Genomic DNA, 12542 nt, shown 5'->3' with positions numbered 1-12542 from the left:
CTGCTCACCCATTCAGAGTGTGTTCAGACAGCAGGCCTTTGGATCAGGTGCCTCCCTGTCTCTTGCTTGAAATCAGGGTGATAGGATCACTCCGAATGCCTTGACAAATTAGAAAGAACCAAGTACCTAGGTGCCTTTAAGCAGCCAGATTCTGAATTGTTATTAGAAACAATGACACCCTGGATGAGAAACTGGCTAGCATGGAGAATGAGGATGTCAGTTTCTCCTGAGTTGACATAGTTTACTATATTACTGAATTGCTGATGAGCCTCCATGAAAAACATTCAATTTACTAGGTTAGGTGTTCAGCTACCCAAAGTGATGGATAAAGAAGCAAAGTCCCAATGGTTTTGAATTTTATCTCCCCTCAATATTAGAACATTTGCATCCTTACATTTAACTTAGGAAAGTTGACAATCTTTTTTGGTAATTCTGCTATGTTTCATCAATATATTTCACTGCCTTGATGAAAAATAAGTTGCATTTTAGTTAAAATAGTTCACACATAATCGATAGAATACCTACCAGAATTAGAGTCAAAGAGGCTCCCTTTTCTTAATTCAAAATTTTCCCAAAAGAATATTTTGTTATGATAATGCGCTTGTATTTTGATCATAATTAGCAAGTTATTTCAGGCTTCTAATCAGAAAACACTTGAAGTGACTGTGCCTATTTTTTGTATACGTCATTTGCTCTAAAGTCTTATATTTTGTTTCAGTACTCAAGAGCAAACAAGTTTACTTACAAAAACTTTTTAAGAGAACTTGAAAATAGAATGTATCATGCCCATCAGATTTTGTCCTGGGATCCTGGCAACTATATGTATTATAGAAAATTAAATTTAAATATTCCATAAATTATCAAGGAAAAAACTTTAGTTGCACTTTCTTATTGTGGAATGCCCCATATACAAATTAATACAAAGTTTCCTACGAGATGGATAACAGACCTACATGTGAAAAGCAAAACACTATCACAAAGTTTAAAAATTCATAAACATGCTTTTAAAAACTTTATTATTCCATTTAAATACGGTATTCATTTTTTAAATTTGTCTTTGGTAAAAAAAATGCAAATACAAAGTAACAATGAAAGAGATAACACTGGAACAAAGAGCTCTATTATATATGTTTTTTTGTTAATTACATAACAAGTTAAAGCATAGCTTCCTTTAAAATACAGAATATCTTTCATCTTTAAGAATTTGATTACCCTTAATATAAATAAATTTAAAGTTTTCACATAGTAAAATGCCATAAGTTCTGATAATATTAAATGTACTAGTTGTCCTATCACAGGGAATTGTCTGAAATAATGAATATTGGTCAGGGCCAAAGAATTTACCAAAAGTACTTTTCCTAAAACAGAAATGACCTCAAATTATTACATAGGTATTTGGCCCTGGTACTTCTATTGTGGTAAGCTATGTAAACAATTTAAGTATAATTTGGAAGCCTAGGGTGGCAGATATTTTTATCCGTCATAACTAAAGCTCCTTTCTCCTTCAGCAACTGAAAAGTGTTAGATATTTGTCCTCATGGTCTTGGTAGGAGCTGTGGAATTCTATAATTCTGAAAAAAAAAAAGGTTTCTATCTGAATGATGTAGGATCTGCAGCACCACAAATGTAGGGAAAAGATGAATATAAGCATTAGAATGAAGCAGATTAGAAAACAAGTAGCTAGTGGTATGAATAAAAAAATAAAAATATCACTTGTAGGACTGAACACTGTATTTACACTAATACAAAATTCAGGGTATCCACATTCAAAGATAGAGTTCAAAAACAACTCTATTATGTCTAGGAAAGACACAGAGAGTTTCTGTGACAAAGCGAGTTTCTGTGTCTTTCCTAGATATGAGGACTTTGACAGTATGTCATGTTTTTTCATTAGTACTTTTAATGGAGTTTTCTTTTGGATTGAGTGAAGTTGTATAAGATGCACTGTTTGCAACAGCAACAAAGAGAATTCACATACCAACAAAGGACTTTATTAGTGCAAATTCATTTGAATATTTACAAGCATATATGATAGTGCATTTCGATGCAATCTAAGAAGGAATATATTACATGGGAAACTGTCAATATTTTCATTATACCGTGCAGATTTCTAGAAAAATCAACAAGCAATAGTCCTGTCTTAAGTACAGAATTTAAAATAAAGTTTACCTCCATTACAGACAAGAAAACAAAAAATTATTGGCCTTATAAATTTTAGTATAAGTACTTAAATTAGGTACTTCACAGATTTATTTTCATTAATTAATGAACAAAAGTAACTGGTATTTATAAGAAATATAACATTGTGTTTTAAATAGTTCTTTAAAATACACATTTACTGGTAAGTGTCTTTACATATATTTAAATTAAAAATAATAACATTCCTTTATACACATGAGCTATTTCAAAAAATGTGAGTACCCTTTCCATGTGAACATTTTTAAAATAAATATTTACAAGAGAAGAGAATAATTTTCCTATCCAAAGACAATTCCTATTTCTCTCTTATTCAACAGATGTTCCTCTCATTTTTTCAGCTAATTCTTTTCTCACTTCAATGTGTTTTTCTAAATTTTGCACTTCATGTGGAAGATTGATGTCCCAAACAGTCAAGCAAGATTGTATCTCTAGAAAAAGAAAAAAATGAAATCATGTTTCAAAGATCCATCATAAAACATTCTTATTTTATTTCAGTTTGGTTCATGTATTTTTAGCTGACTTAGATAAATGTAAATATAAACACAGTGATAACTAATGTACTAAATTATTATTTATAAAAAACTATACTTGGAAAAGTTTTATAATACATTATAGAAACTACTAAATTTCAAGAAGATCATGGACATTTAATAAATTAACATTTCATATTCTAAAAGAAATAAAAGCTTTTCAAACACTGTTCAAAATTAGACATTATGTAGATACAGATAAGTTGTAAAAAATATTCACATCTCGTTTAAGGTTGAGCTAGTGATTGACACCTCTACTTCATCTGAAAATATAAATATTTAACACTTCGTATTACTTGTAATTTTGAAAATTTATGTCTAAGTTCTTTACATTATAAACTACCAATTAAAATTCCTGATTATACCATATGTAATATTTTCTACAAATTTATGAAACACATAATATGTTACCATCATTCACGTCATTGCCCTGTTTGGAAAACAGTATCCTTCTAAATGTTACCTTTCTGCTGTTGTGTACCTTCAGTACTTTTCCGATTGTAGCCCAATACCAGCATGACATTTTTAAGGCTTCCTTTACAAAACAAAATACGTAAGTTTTCTGTTAAAACTATACATTAAACTGGCCTGAAAAAAAAGTAAAGTTGTTCATAGTTTAAGACACAAATACCTTGGAACTGAATTCACAATTCTATTTTCTAGGTGACCCTTCAATTATATTGAATAAAGACCATTTTTTTAAAAAATAACAAAATCTGTGATCCACTCCTTGCTGCAATTCTTAATTATGTGAGTCTGAGAAAACAGCTTAACCTTTCTATAAAATAGGCTTAGTATTTATACACTACCCTTCCCAAAGTTAAAATGTTAAACGAGGTAATGTGCGTGAAAAGTTCTTTGGATATGGTAAGGTACAAATATGAGTATTTAGATGGACACTTAGATGGATGGATATACTGATACTATGTCAAAATATCATATTTTCTTTTCAAATCATTCACTAATTTATTCAACAAATTTGCATCAAAAGTCTTCTATGTAGGCCCTAGGCTAGATCCTGGGAATAAAGGGGTAAACAAAAACACACTAACCCAACCGTCTTGGAGTTTATATTCTAGTGAAGAGACTAGCATTAATGAAAAAAATATATATATGACTATGATCTAAACTATGCAAGGAAGCTGTTATGGGAACCCAAAGTGGGAACGTTGACCTAATCAGTGTTGGCTTCTCAGAGGTTTTGACACAGGAGCTAACATTTCAAAGCGTATGAGTTAACTAAGCATGAAAAAAAGCTACGTTAACTAAGCAAAGAAATAAACAGCACGTGCAAATCCCTGAGGCAAAATATAGCACAGTAATTGAGAAGAACTGCATGTTCATCTAGACAAGAAAGATCTGGTAGGAATGTGGTGGATGATGGAGGCAGGAGAGGTACAGTGAAGCCAGCTCATGCAGCACCTTGTAGGCTATCTTCAAATTGATCTTTATTTTAAAATCAAACTATAACCCATTGAAATTCCACTATAACTTCAGTTATAAGCAAGCTATTTGGGTCCCAAAGTACATACAATTCAACTAGAGAATGCAACAACTTCGGTAGAATAAGACTACGGAGACAACCTATTGACAGACCGAGAGACCTACTGCTCTGCTTGTGTGGACATGTATCTTAATAGTTCACAGTCATTAAGAGCATCTAATTCTAACTCCTTCTGTGCAACTCTAAAGTCTATAAATGAAAAATAGGTGAAGGTGCTATAGAAACACATGTTCCTCTTTCACACATACTTGACAATGAATCTATTTTCTTCACCATGTTCAAAACATTCATTATTTGCTAAAGTTACATAAATTCTAGTTTTTTTCAGAATTAAACCCCATAGTGTTGTTTTTGTAAACTTTTGTATTTATGCTATTATTGTTACTTTCTAAAACAAATTATTATCAAAGGAAAACACAAATATATTTATGCAGAAAATATATTTTATGTGCTATCATGATTTCATCATATTTAAATAGAAAAATAGAAGCAAAAAAAGACAAAGTTTGAGTAAAATATGATTTGTCAATATTTGTAGGTTGTGCGGTTCAGCACGTATTGCTGCAAGAATAAAGATTTGTTATAGAATGAAAAACCAAATGAGATTCTTTAACAAGCTGGGAGGCTAGACTATGATTAAAACAAACATTTCTTTATTTTCTTTGCTCAAAAAGTAAAATATATTCAACACCATGTATTTCCCATTTTTGCCTTAGGTAAAAAGGAAAAAAGCAAGTAAGACCCAAACTGAGTGTTCAGCTGCAGTAATCTGCTTCTCTTGTGGTACTGAGAGCATTTACTCCCTCCATTTCTGTAATGACCCTATTCACAATTTACACCAGTCTTATGTTTCACTGTGTGACCCTCCAAGACCATCCAAATGACACTGGAAAGTTCAGAGAAAATATAAACATAAAATAAAGGCATATTTTATAAGACTTAGAGAATATGAAAAATATCTAAAGGAAAGAAACTTGCCTAGCTGTGCTGTCATCATGACTCTGACCGAATCACAAAAGTTGTAAATTACACGTATAAGTCGACGAGTTGAAAGATCCAGGAGTAAAATATGGCCTCCTCCAGTTCCTATCCAAAGAGCAGTGTTCTTCTGAAGGCAGAGGGTTTTCACTCTCCCAGAATAAGACATTTTGTGTTTTGATTCCTTGTTTTCTTTTACTGTTACCTCCCTAGAACCACAAAGTATACATTAATAATTTTACCACCAATTAAGAGAGAAATGCTATTTACATATAATAACATAAATAACATTTTAAATTATTAAAACGACACCACCACCATCATGCATCATTAAAATTATACAAAGCAAATTTTGCTAAACACAGAATGCCAAAGAGCCACATTTCTTTACTTGAAGCATAAATTATCAAAGATAACAATAGCCCTTCATTTTCAGGAAATTATGAATAAGAGGTATACAATTTTTAAAATACCAAAGCTATCTAATTCAGTAAAAATAGCATACATGTGCTCAGGATAAAGAAAAAAAAAGTTAGATTCAAAAGTTTTACATGAAGTCTCAATGTTACAAAGGAACATAAAATTATAGTCATTCACATGTAGAAGATATCGATACAAACCACTGAATTTTTTCCCAGAACCAGTGAATAGTCTAATTCACGACAAAAATGAAGTGTCCAGAAATAAAAGAATCCAAATCGTGTTGGTACTTCAGGAAGTAAGGAACCCTTTATCAAGGAGACCTGGTGGCCCTTCTGAACATAAACTGTGAGCCCTTCTCACAATCCATAGAAAAACTGTCAGATGAATCTAAGAAAGGAAACTTTGAAGTCTCCTTTTACAGATATAGTGTGTAATCTAAAATGTTCTCAAGAGTATCATAGATCTATATGGTAAAATCAAAACAAAATAAAAATATAAAGTGGCTAGCAAACAAGCTTGAAAATGGTCCTGTTTCTCAGCACCAGCACAGAAAGAATGTGCTTGCTATGGAATTGTCACTCACAGGCTGCATCAGACTAAGCACTATGCTCTCATTCTGGGGTCTTGATCCCCACTCCTTAGTTAGCGCCTTGGTCAGTCCATTGCATTTCCCCCCATATTCGTCTATTATTTTGTGACTCTTTTTCTTTAGAGCAGATAATCCTGGGGCCCATAATTTAATTATAAATAGTATATTTGACACTGTGACAGAACTGCATCAAAGCTAGCAGAGACTCCAGTATCCTCATTTTCAATAATGTACTATTTTCATTCGAGAACATTCTTTGTAATATCGTGAGAAAACTATGCACATTATGTGCCCATTCTTTTATTTTCACAAGACAAAATTTTCCTGATCTGAAAAGATGGTGCTGAGAAGCATTACAAATTTTTTTCTGCATTAAAAAAAAATTCTCTATTCAGAGGCAGAAAGGAAGAAAAATCCTTCCTCTGTGACACATGAAGTGCAAAGATAATTCTTTTGGGAATAAAATTAAAAACCAAGGAATTTACCTTAAAAAGTGCACGCAGTCTATTAGTTCACAGAGTTTTTCAGTTTTCTTATCCCACACTTCCACAACAGGGCTATTTTGCTTAGCAATATAGAGAGCAGTGTCTACCACCACTGTTATGATGTTGGAATCACTGAAAGCTGCATAAGAAAACCTACAGAGAAAAAAAAAATAGAAAGTCATCACTATTTGTTTTCTTCTTAAAATTTCTGCGTGTAATACAACCTTATATTAGTTCTTAATGCATGTAAAAACACTATTTTGGAAACTAAACAAGCTAGACTATTGCAATTATTTCATATTCTTCCCTAACCATTCTTAATTGAATATATAACATGCTTTGGTACTTCACTTACTTTTGGTTACTTTATATTAATTTCTTGTGATAATAAAATAAAGATTATGTCCAATGTTTACTTTGGTCTTACTTTTAGTTTCAATTCTATGTGGCTCTTTGTAGAATTTTATACTATATCTGAATTTCTGAAGGAAATATTATAATATCTGTAACTTTTGAATGTTCTTGCAAAACTTTGTTTCATGAATGCTCAGAAAACTAAGTGTTAGCCTTTTATACATAGAGTTATAAAATATAAAATGCTGAAATAAAATTTAGTTGCAGTGTCTTCAAATTTTAAAGCAAGGGATATCTTTGCAGTTAAGCCAGTCAAATTATAGGAAACAAAAATCCACATCATCTAAACATAAACAGAAAGTAAAATATTTGCCATTTTCCCCTTTTAAACATAAAGAAAAATTACAAACACCTTAAAATATTTCCCTTTCAACCTAAGACATCTGGCATTGTACATATTTCACAAACAGATTGGCTACCTTGGGCCACATCAGCATGGCAAACTCCTACTTGGCCTTTGAGGATTCACTTAAATGTCGGCTCCTCTGGATTTCTTCCCTGACCTATCAAAATAGACCAACCAGTCCCTTTTCCCCACTAGTGTCACTGTCATATATAGACCTTATTAAATGTAAAATTGTCTTTATTAGTGCATCCCTCACACTAGATTATGAGTGTAATTTCATAAGGATGAGGACAATGTATTTTCTACATACCCCTCGTCCAGTAAACAGTTGCACAGATAAGCACCTCTGATACAACCAAGCAGTCTGTTAAGTGGGGGAATGGAAGAAGGCACTATAGTATGAATGAACAATGAGGAATATGTAAAAGTAGTCAAAATTGCATTTAAATCAGATAGATAACATGAAAATACCATAAAGATTTAACAATCATTAGTATATCCTAGAGTAGGAAGATTTTTTTTCCTCCCCCTTTTCTTTCTGTTCTGGAAAAGGAGATAAAAATATGATGTGTTGTCAGAGAGCCACTACGCTTTACGTAATTCCTTCCTGGATGTTTGCTGTATTTAATAGAAAATAGTTCCAATTAGGACAAAGTTTTGCATGGAATTTCCATATTTTATAAAATACTTTTGTGTGTTATCTTGCTTGATCCTTAATAAAAAAACATAAAATATGATAAATTTCAATGATTTTAATAGTAGAAAGAAACATGTACAAATGCTAAATAATTTGCTCAAGGTCCTATGACTAACATCATGCTTGCTGACCTAGGACTAAAAACATGTTGCAGACCTAGAACTCCAAAAGTCCTGTGGAGTCTTCCGGCTTCAAAGGCAGTCATCTTTCATTACCCAATATGCCTCTCAGTAGGTGTGTACTGATGATGATGAGGGTACTGATGATGAGGCAACCCCTGATTAGTGATGTGATGTCTGTTTCGTGGGGTAGAGACCAAGGCCACAGGAGATACTTGTTCAGAAGAGAGCAAATATTTATATCTAAGTGTTTATGCATCTAGGTCCCAATCTCTTTTGGGAGATGAGCATCTTTGAGAGCTTGATCTTTATGGATGCTCTCTAGTAAAGCATCTATGCTCCAAATCTTATATGGAACTTTAAAGAGTTAATTGATATCCATAATCCCATAAAATGTGCTATGAAATAAAAAAATAAACTGGAGGCCCTTTCTTTTTAAAGGTTTTTAGGCTTGTATAATTGGGTTAAAAGTGGAAATTACAGGAAGGGGAGCAAGGATGAAAAACTACCTGTCGAGTACTATTCTCACTTTCTGGGTTGTTAGTTCAGTTGTATTCCAAACCTCAGCATCACGCATTATACCTTTGTAACAAACCTGTACATGTATCCCTGGAATCTAAAATTAAATTTGAAAAATAAAAATAATAAAATACATTTTTACATTCATTTTTTAAAATGTGGGTATTACAGAATGAGAATGAGTTGATCCAAATGTTAACCACATACTAGTAAACAAATATGTAAAGACAGAAATAAAAATCCTCATTCATGGGAACTTATAATATACTGCAGTGCACAGTATATCTTAACCTCAAATATACTTTAGAATCACTTGAGAACCTGAAAAAAAAACAAAAAAAAAAACTAGTCTGATCCCCATCCCAGGCTTAACTGGTCTGATTTAATTGGTCTGAGGTAGGGCTCAGGTATCATATTATTTTCAGCTACCTAGTGGTTTCTAAATGCACAGTCAATGTTGAAAACCAGTAGACTTAGTGGTATTAAGAAACTACTTTAACAAATACAATTATAGCTATTGTGAAGGAAAACATTAGATGCAATGGAAGCACAAAGTCACCTAACCTGCCACTCAGAGCAAGTGGCGTTTGGACTGAAATAGGCAGGGGGCATAACAGTCATCCAGGTAAAGAGAAGACCACATTCAAAGGCTGGGGGTGAAAGGTAACAGGTTGTCTTAGAGATCTGAGTCAATTTCAGTTTGGGTAAAGCACAGATGGCAAAAAGGTTGCAAAACATGAATCTAGACAGGTAAGCAAGCACTGAATTATGAAGGGCCCAGTAGGCTGTCTTAAGGAATTTGGACTTCATATAAAGGACAATGGGAGCCACCGAAGGGTTTCAAGCAGGAGAATTGTATCAGATTGATGTATATTTTAGAAAGGTCCCTCTGTCTGCAATGCTGAAAATAGGTTGAAGAGAGTATAATCAGAGGGTGAGAACTGGATGCTCTTGTTAATGTGGCCACAGATGATGGATGGCAGTCTGGCCCATGGTAGCAGCACTGAGAACAGTGAGAAGTACAAAGATTCAAATGACAATTAGGAGGGTCAAGTGGATAACGGGAGCAAAAAACAAAGGAGTCAAAGATTACTCCCAAGTGCCAATCTTGGGAAATTTGATGGATAATGGGAAACTAGGATATTCCTAGGATAATAACAATAGCTAATGTTTATTGACAGCTTACCAGGTGCTGGTCATTATGTTAATTAAGATCCATATATTAACATTCTTATTTACTCCTCCAAATATCTCTTTGAGATAGAGAATATTACAATCCTCAGGTAAGAGATGACTGAAGATGTGAAAGGTTATTGCCCAAGTTCACAAAACCAATAGATGGCAAAGCAATATCTGAACTATGATTTATGCTCTTATCCTATACTGCTTATCACTGAGGAATGTGATAAATAAGAACCAACTGCAAAGATTTGATTAAAATACCACTGAAAAAAGCAAACTTGAAAGAGGTTTATATTAATATTTTATTTTATTCTTGTTTGAAACTGGTATCACTAACTTGGTTGTGAGTAGACATCTGTATAATTATCAAATCCAGAAACAACTTGAGACAAGCAAGAATACTTGCTGTCTATCTTTCCTACAATCAATACTTAATGGAAGTTACCCAAATTGCATATGTATAGTCCATGAATTTGGTGAAATACAAAGTTGATTGTCTTCCAATTTCATGTCTAATTTGAAACACAGATAATAAAAATTGTTATAAAATTTAGATTGATAAATACTACTAAGATTACAATGAGTTTACATATTTTACCCCTAAAAGTGATTAGGCTGAGTGACTTTTTAAAAATACCCTTCTGCTTTCTGGAATTTTCAAAATTTTTGTAATGAAAGTTTAATTTTATGATAGAAAATAAATTATGCATTTTAAAAGATCTTCCTTATGAATTATCAACAGTATTATTAATGATTATAAGGAATAAACATAAGTATAATGATAAATTACTTGTACAGATAAAAAATAACTTACAGTTGGCTTGTTCTTGTCTCAATGAGTTTCTGAATGGTGAAATCATTAGAAAAGGAGAAAATCTTTGTGCCACATCCTCCCCACATTACATTTCTTTCCGTTGAATTTGTGGATTCACTCAAACACATCAATGGAGTACTGACATTTCCTATATTTAGTATCTTCAAAGGAGAAGCTCCTTTAAGCTTTTCCAAAAAAAAAGAAAACACACTCAGCAAATTGAGTATCCACAGAACAAAACTCTATAAAATCTGTGCTTTCAAAAAACTACTTTCCATCTTAAATGATTAGAGATATTAAAATTAAAACTCAAAAACCTAAAGATTCCATAAAAAAAACTCTTAGTTCTGATAAATAAGTACAGTAAAGGATTCAAAATCAACACACATAAATCAGTAGCATATCTATACAACAACAACAAAGTAGCTGAAAAACCAAGAAAGCAATCCCATTTAAAGTAGCTACAAAAAATTAATAAAATACCTAGGAGTAAATTTAACAAAGATGATGAACAATCTCTATAAGGAAACCTGAAAAACATGAAAGAAACTGAAGAGGACACAAACAAATGGAAAGATATCCATGTTCACAGACTGGAAGAATTAATATTGTTAAAATGACCATACTACCCAAAGCAATCTACAGATTCAATGAAATTCCCATGAAAGCTCCAATGATATTTCTCACAGAAATAGAAAAAAAATTTCTAAAACTTGAATGGAACCGAAAAAGAGCCAAAATAGCCAAAACAATCCTGAGCAAAAAGAACAAAGCTGGAGGCATCAAACTACCTGACTTGAAAATATATTACAAGGCTAGAGTAACCAAAACAGCACAGTATTGGCAAAAACACAGACACGTAGACCAAAGTAGAGGACCCAGAAATAAACCCACGTATTTAGAGCTAACTGATTTTCAACAAAGGCACCAAAAGCATACATGGGAGAAAGAATACCATCTTCAATAAATTGTGCTGGAAAAGCTGGATATCAGTATGCAGAAGGATGAAACTAGGCCCCACTCTCTCACCATTTACAAAAATCAACTCAAGATGGATTAAAGACTTAAATGTAAGACCAGAAGCTATGAAACTATTAAAAGGAAACAGGGGAAACATTTCAGAACATTGGTCTAGACAAAGAGTTTATGGTTAAGATCCCAAAAGCACAGGCAACAAAAACAAAATTAGACAAATGGGACTATAATAAACTAAAAAGCTTCTGCACAGCAAAGGAAACTATCAACAATATAGAGAGGATCCATTAAATGGGAGGAAATATTTGCAAACTATTCATCCAGAATACACAAGCAACTCGAAAAAGCAATTCAACAGGAAAAAAAAAAAAAAAAGAACTCCATTGAAAAGTAGGCAAAGGGCTGGGTGCGGTGGCTCATGCCTGTAATCCCAGCACTTTGAGAAGATGAGGCAAGAGGATTGCTTGAGCCCAGGAGTTTGAGATCAGTCTGGACAACATAGTGGGGCCGCATCTCTACAAAAAATAAATAGCTAGGTATGGTGGCACATGCCTGTAGCCCCAGCTACTCATGAAGCTGATGTTGGAGGATCACTTGAGTGCAGACGGTCAAGGCTGCAATGAGCTATGATCATGCCACTGTGAGCCAGCCTGGGTGAGAGAGCAAGACCCTGTCTTAAAACAAAACAAAAAGTTGGCAAAGGATCTAAATAGACATTTCCAAAAGAAGACATAGTAACGGCCAATGGATATATGAAAAAAAAATGCT

The 12542-nt window shown here is 33.0% G+C and overlaps 1 protein-coding gene across 3 annotated transcripts in view; it reads right to left on the bottom strand.

The window, feature by feature from the left end:
* Positions 1-981: 981 nt before the first annotated feature.
* LRRK2 (leucine rich repeat kinase 2) overlaps positions 982-12542 on the bottom strand; it is a 146075-nt gene continuing 134514 nt past the window's right edge. The window contains exons 47-51 of one of the 3 annotated variants that reach the window (XM_054443751.2): positions 10800-10984; positions 6709-6861; positions 5208-5420; positions 3193-3260; positions 982-2627 (exon numbers count right to left, since the gene is read on the bottom strand). In XM_054443751.2, coding sequence (XP_054299726.1) covers positions 2506-2627; positions 3193-3260; positions 5208-5420; positions 6709-6861; positions 10800-10984 — 741 coding nt within the window. In that variant the 3' untranslated portion in view covers positions 982-2505. Of the gene's footprint in view, positions 2628-3192; positions 3265-5207; positions 5421-6708; positions 6862-10799; positions 10985-12542 lie in introns of those variants that run through there. The other 2 variants (XM_063672628.1, XM_063672629.1) reach the window with 2 other exon arrangements.

This window comes from Pongo pygmaeus, chromosome 10, assembly GCF_028885625.2.
Source record: "Pongo pygmaeus isolate AG05252 chromosome 10, NHGRI_mPonPyg2-v2.0_pri, whole genome shotgun sequence".
Taxonomy (NCBI): Eukaryota; Metazoa; Chordata; class Mammalia; order Primates; family Hominidae; genus Pongo; species Pongo pygmaeus.
Note: the sequence above shows the minus strand (reverse complement) of the source record. Positions and strands in the feature narration are given on the sequence as shown.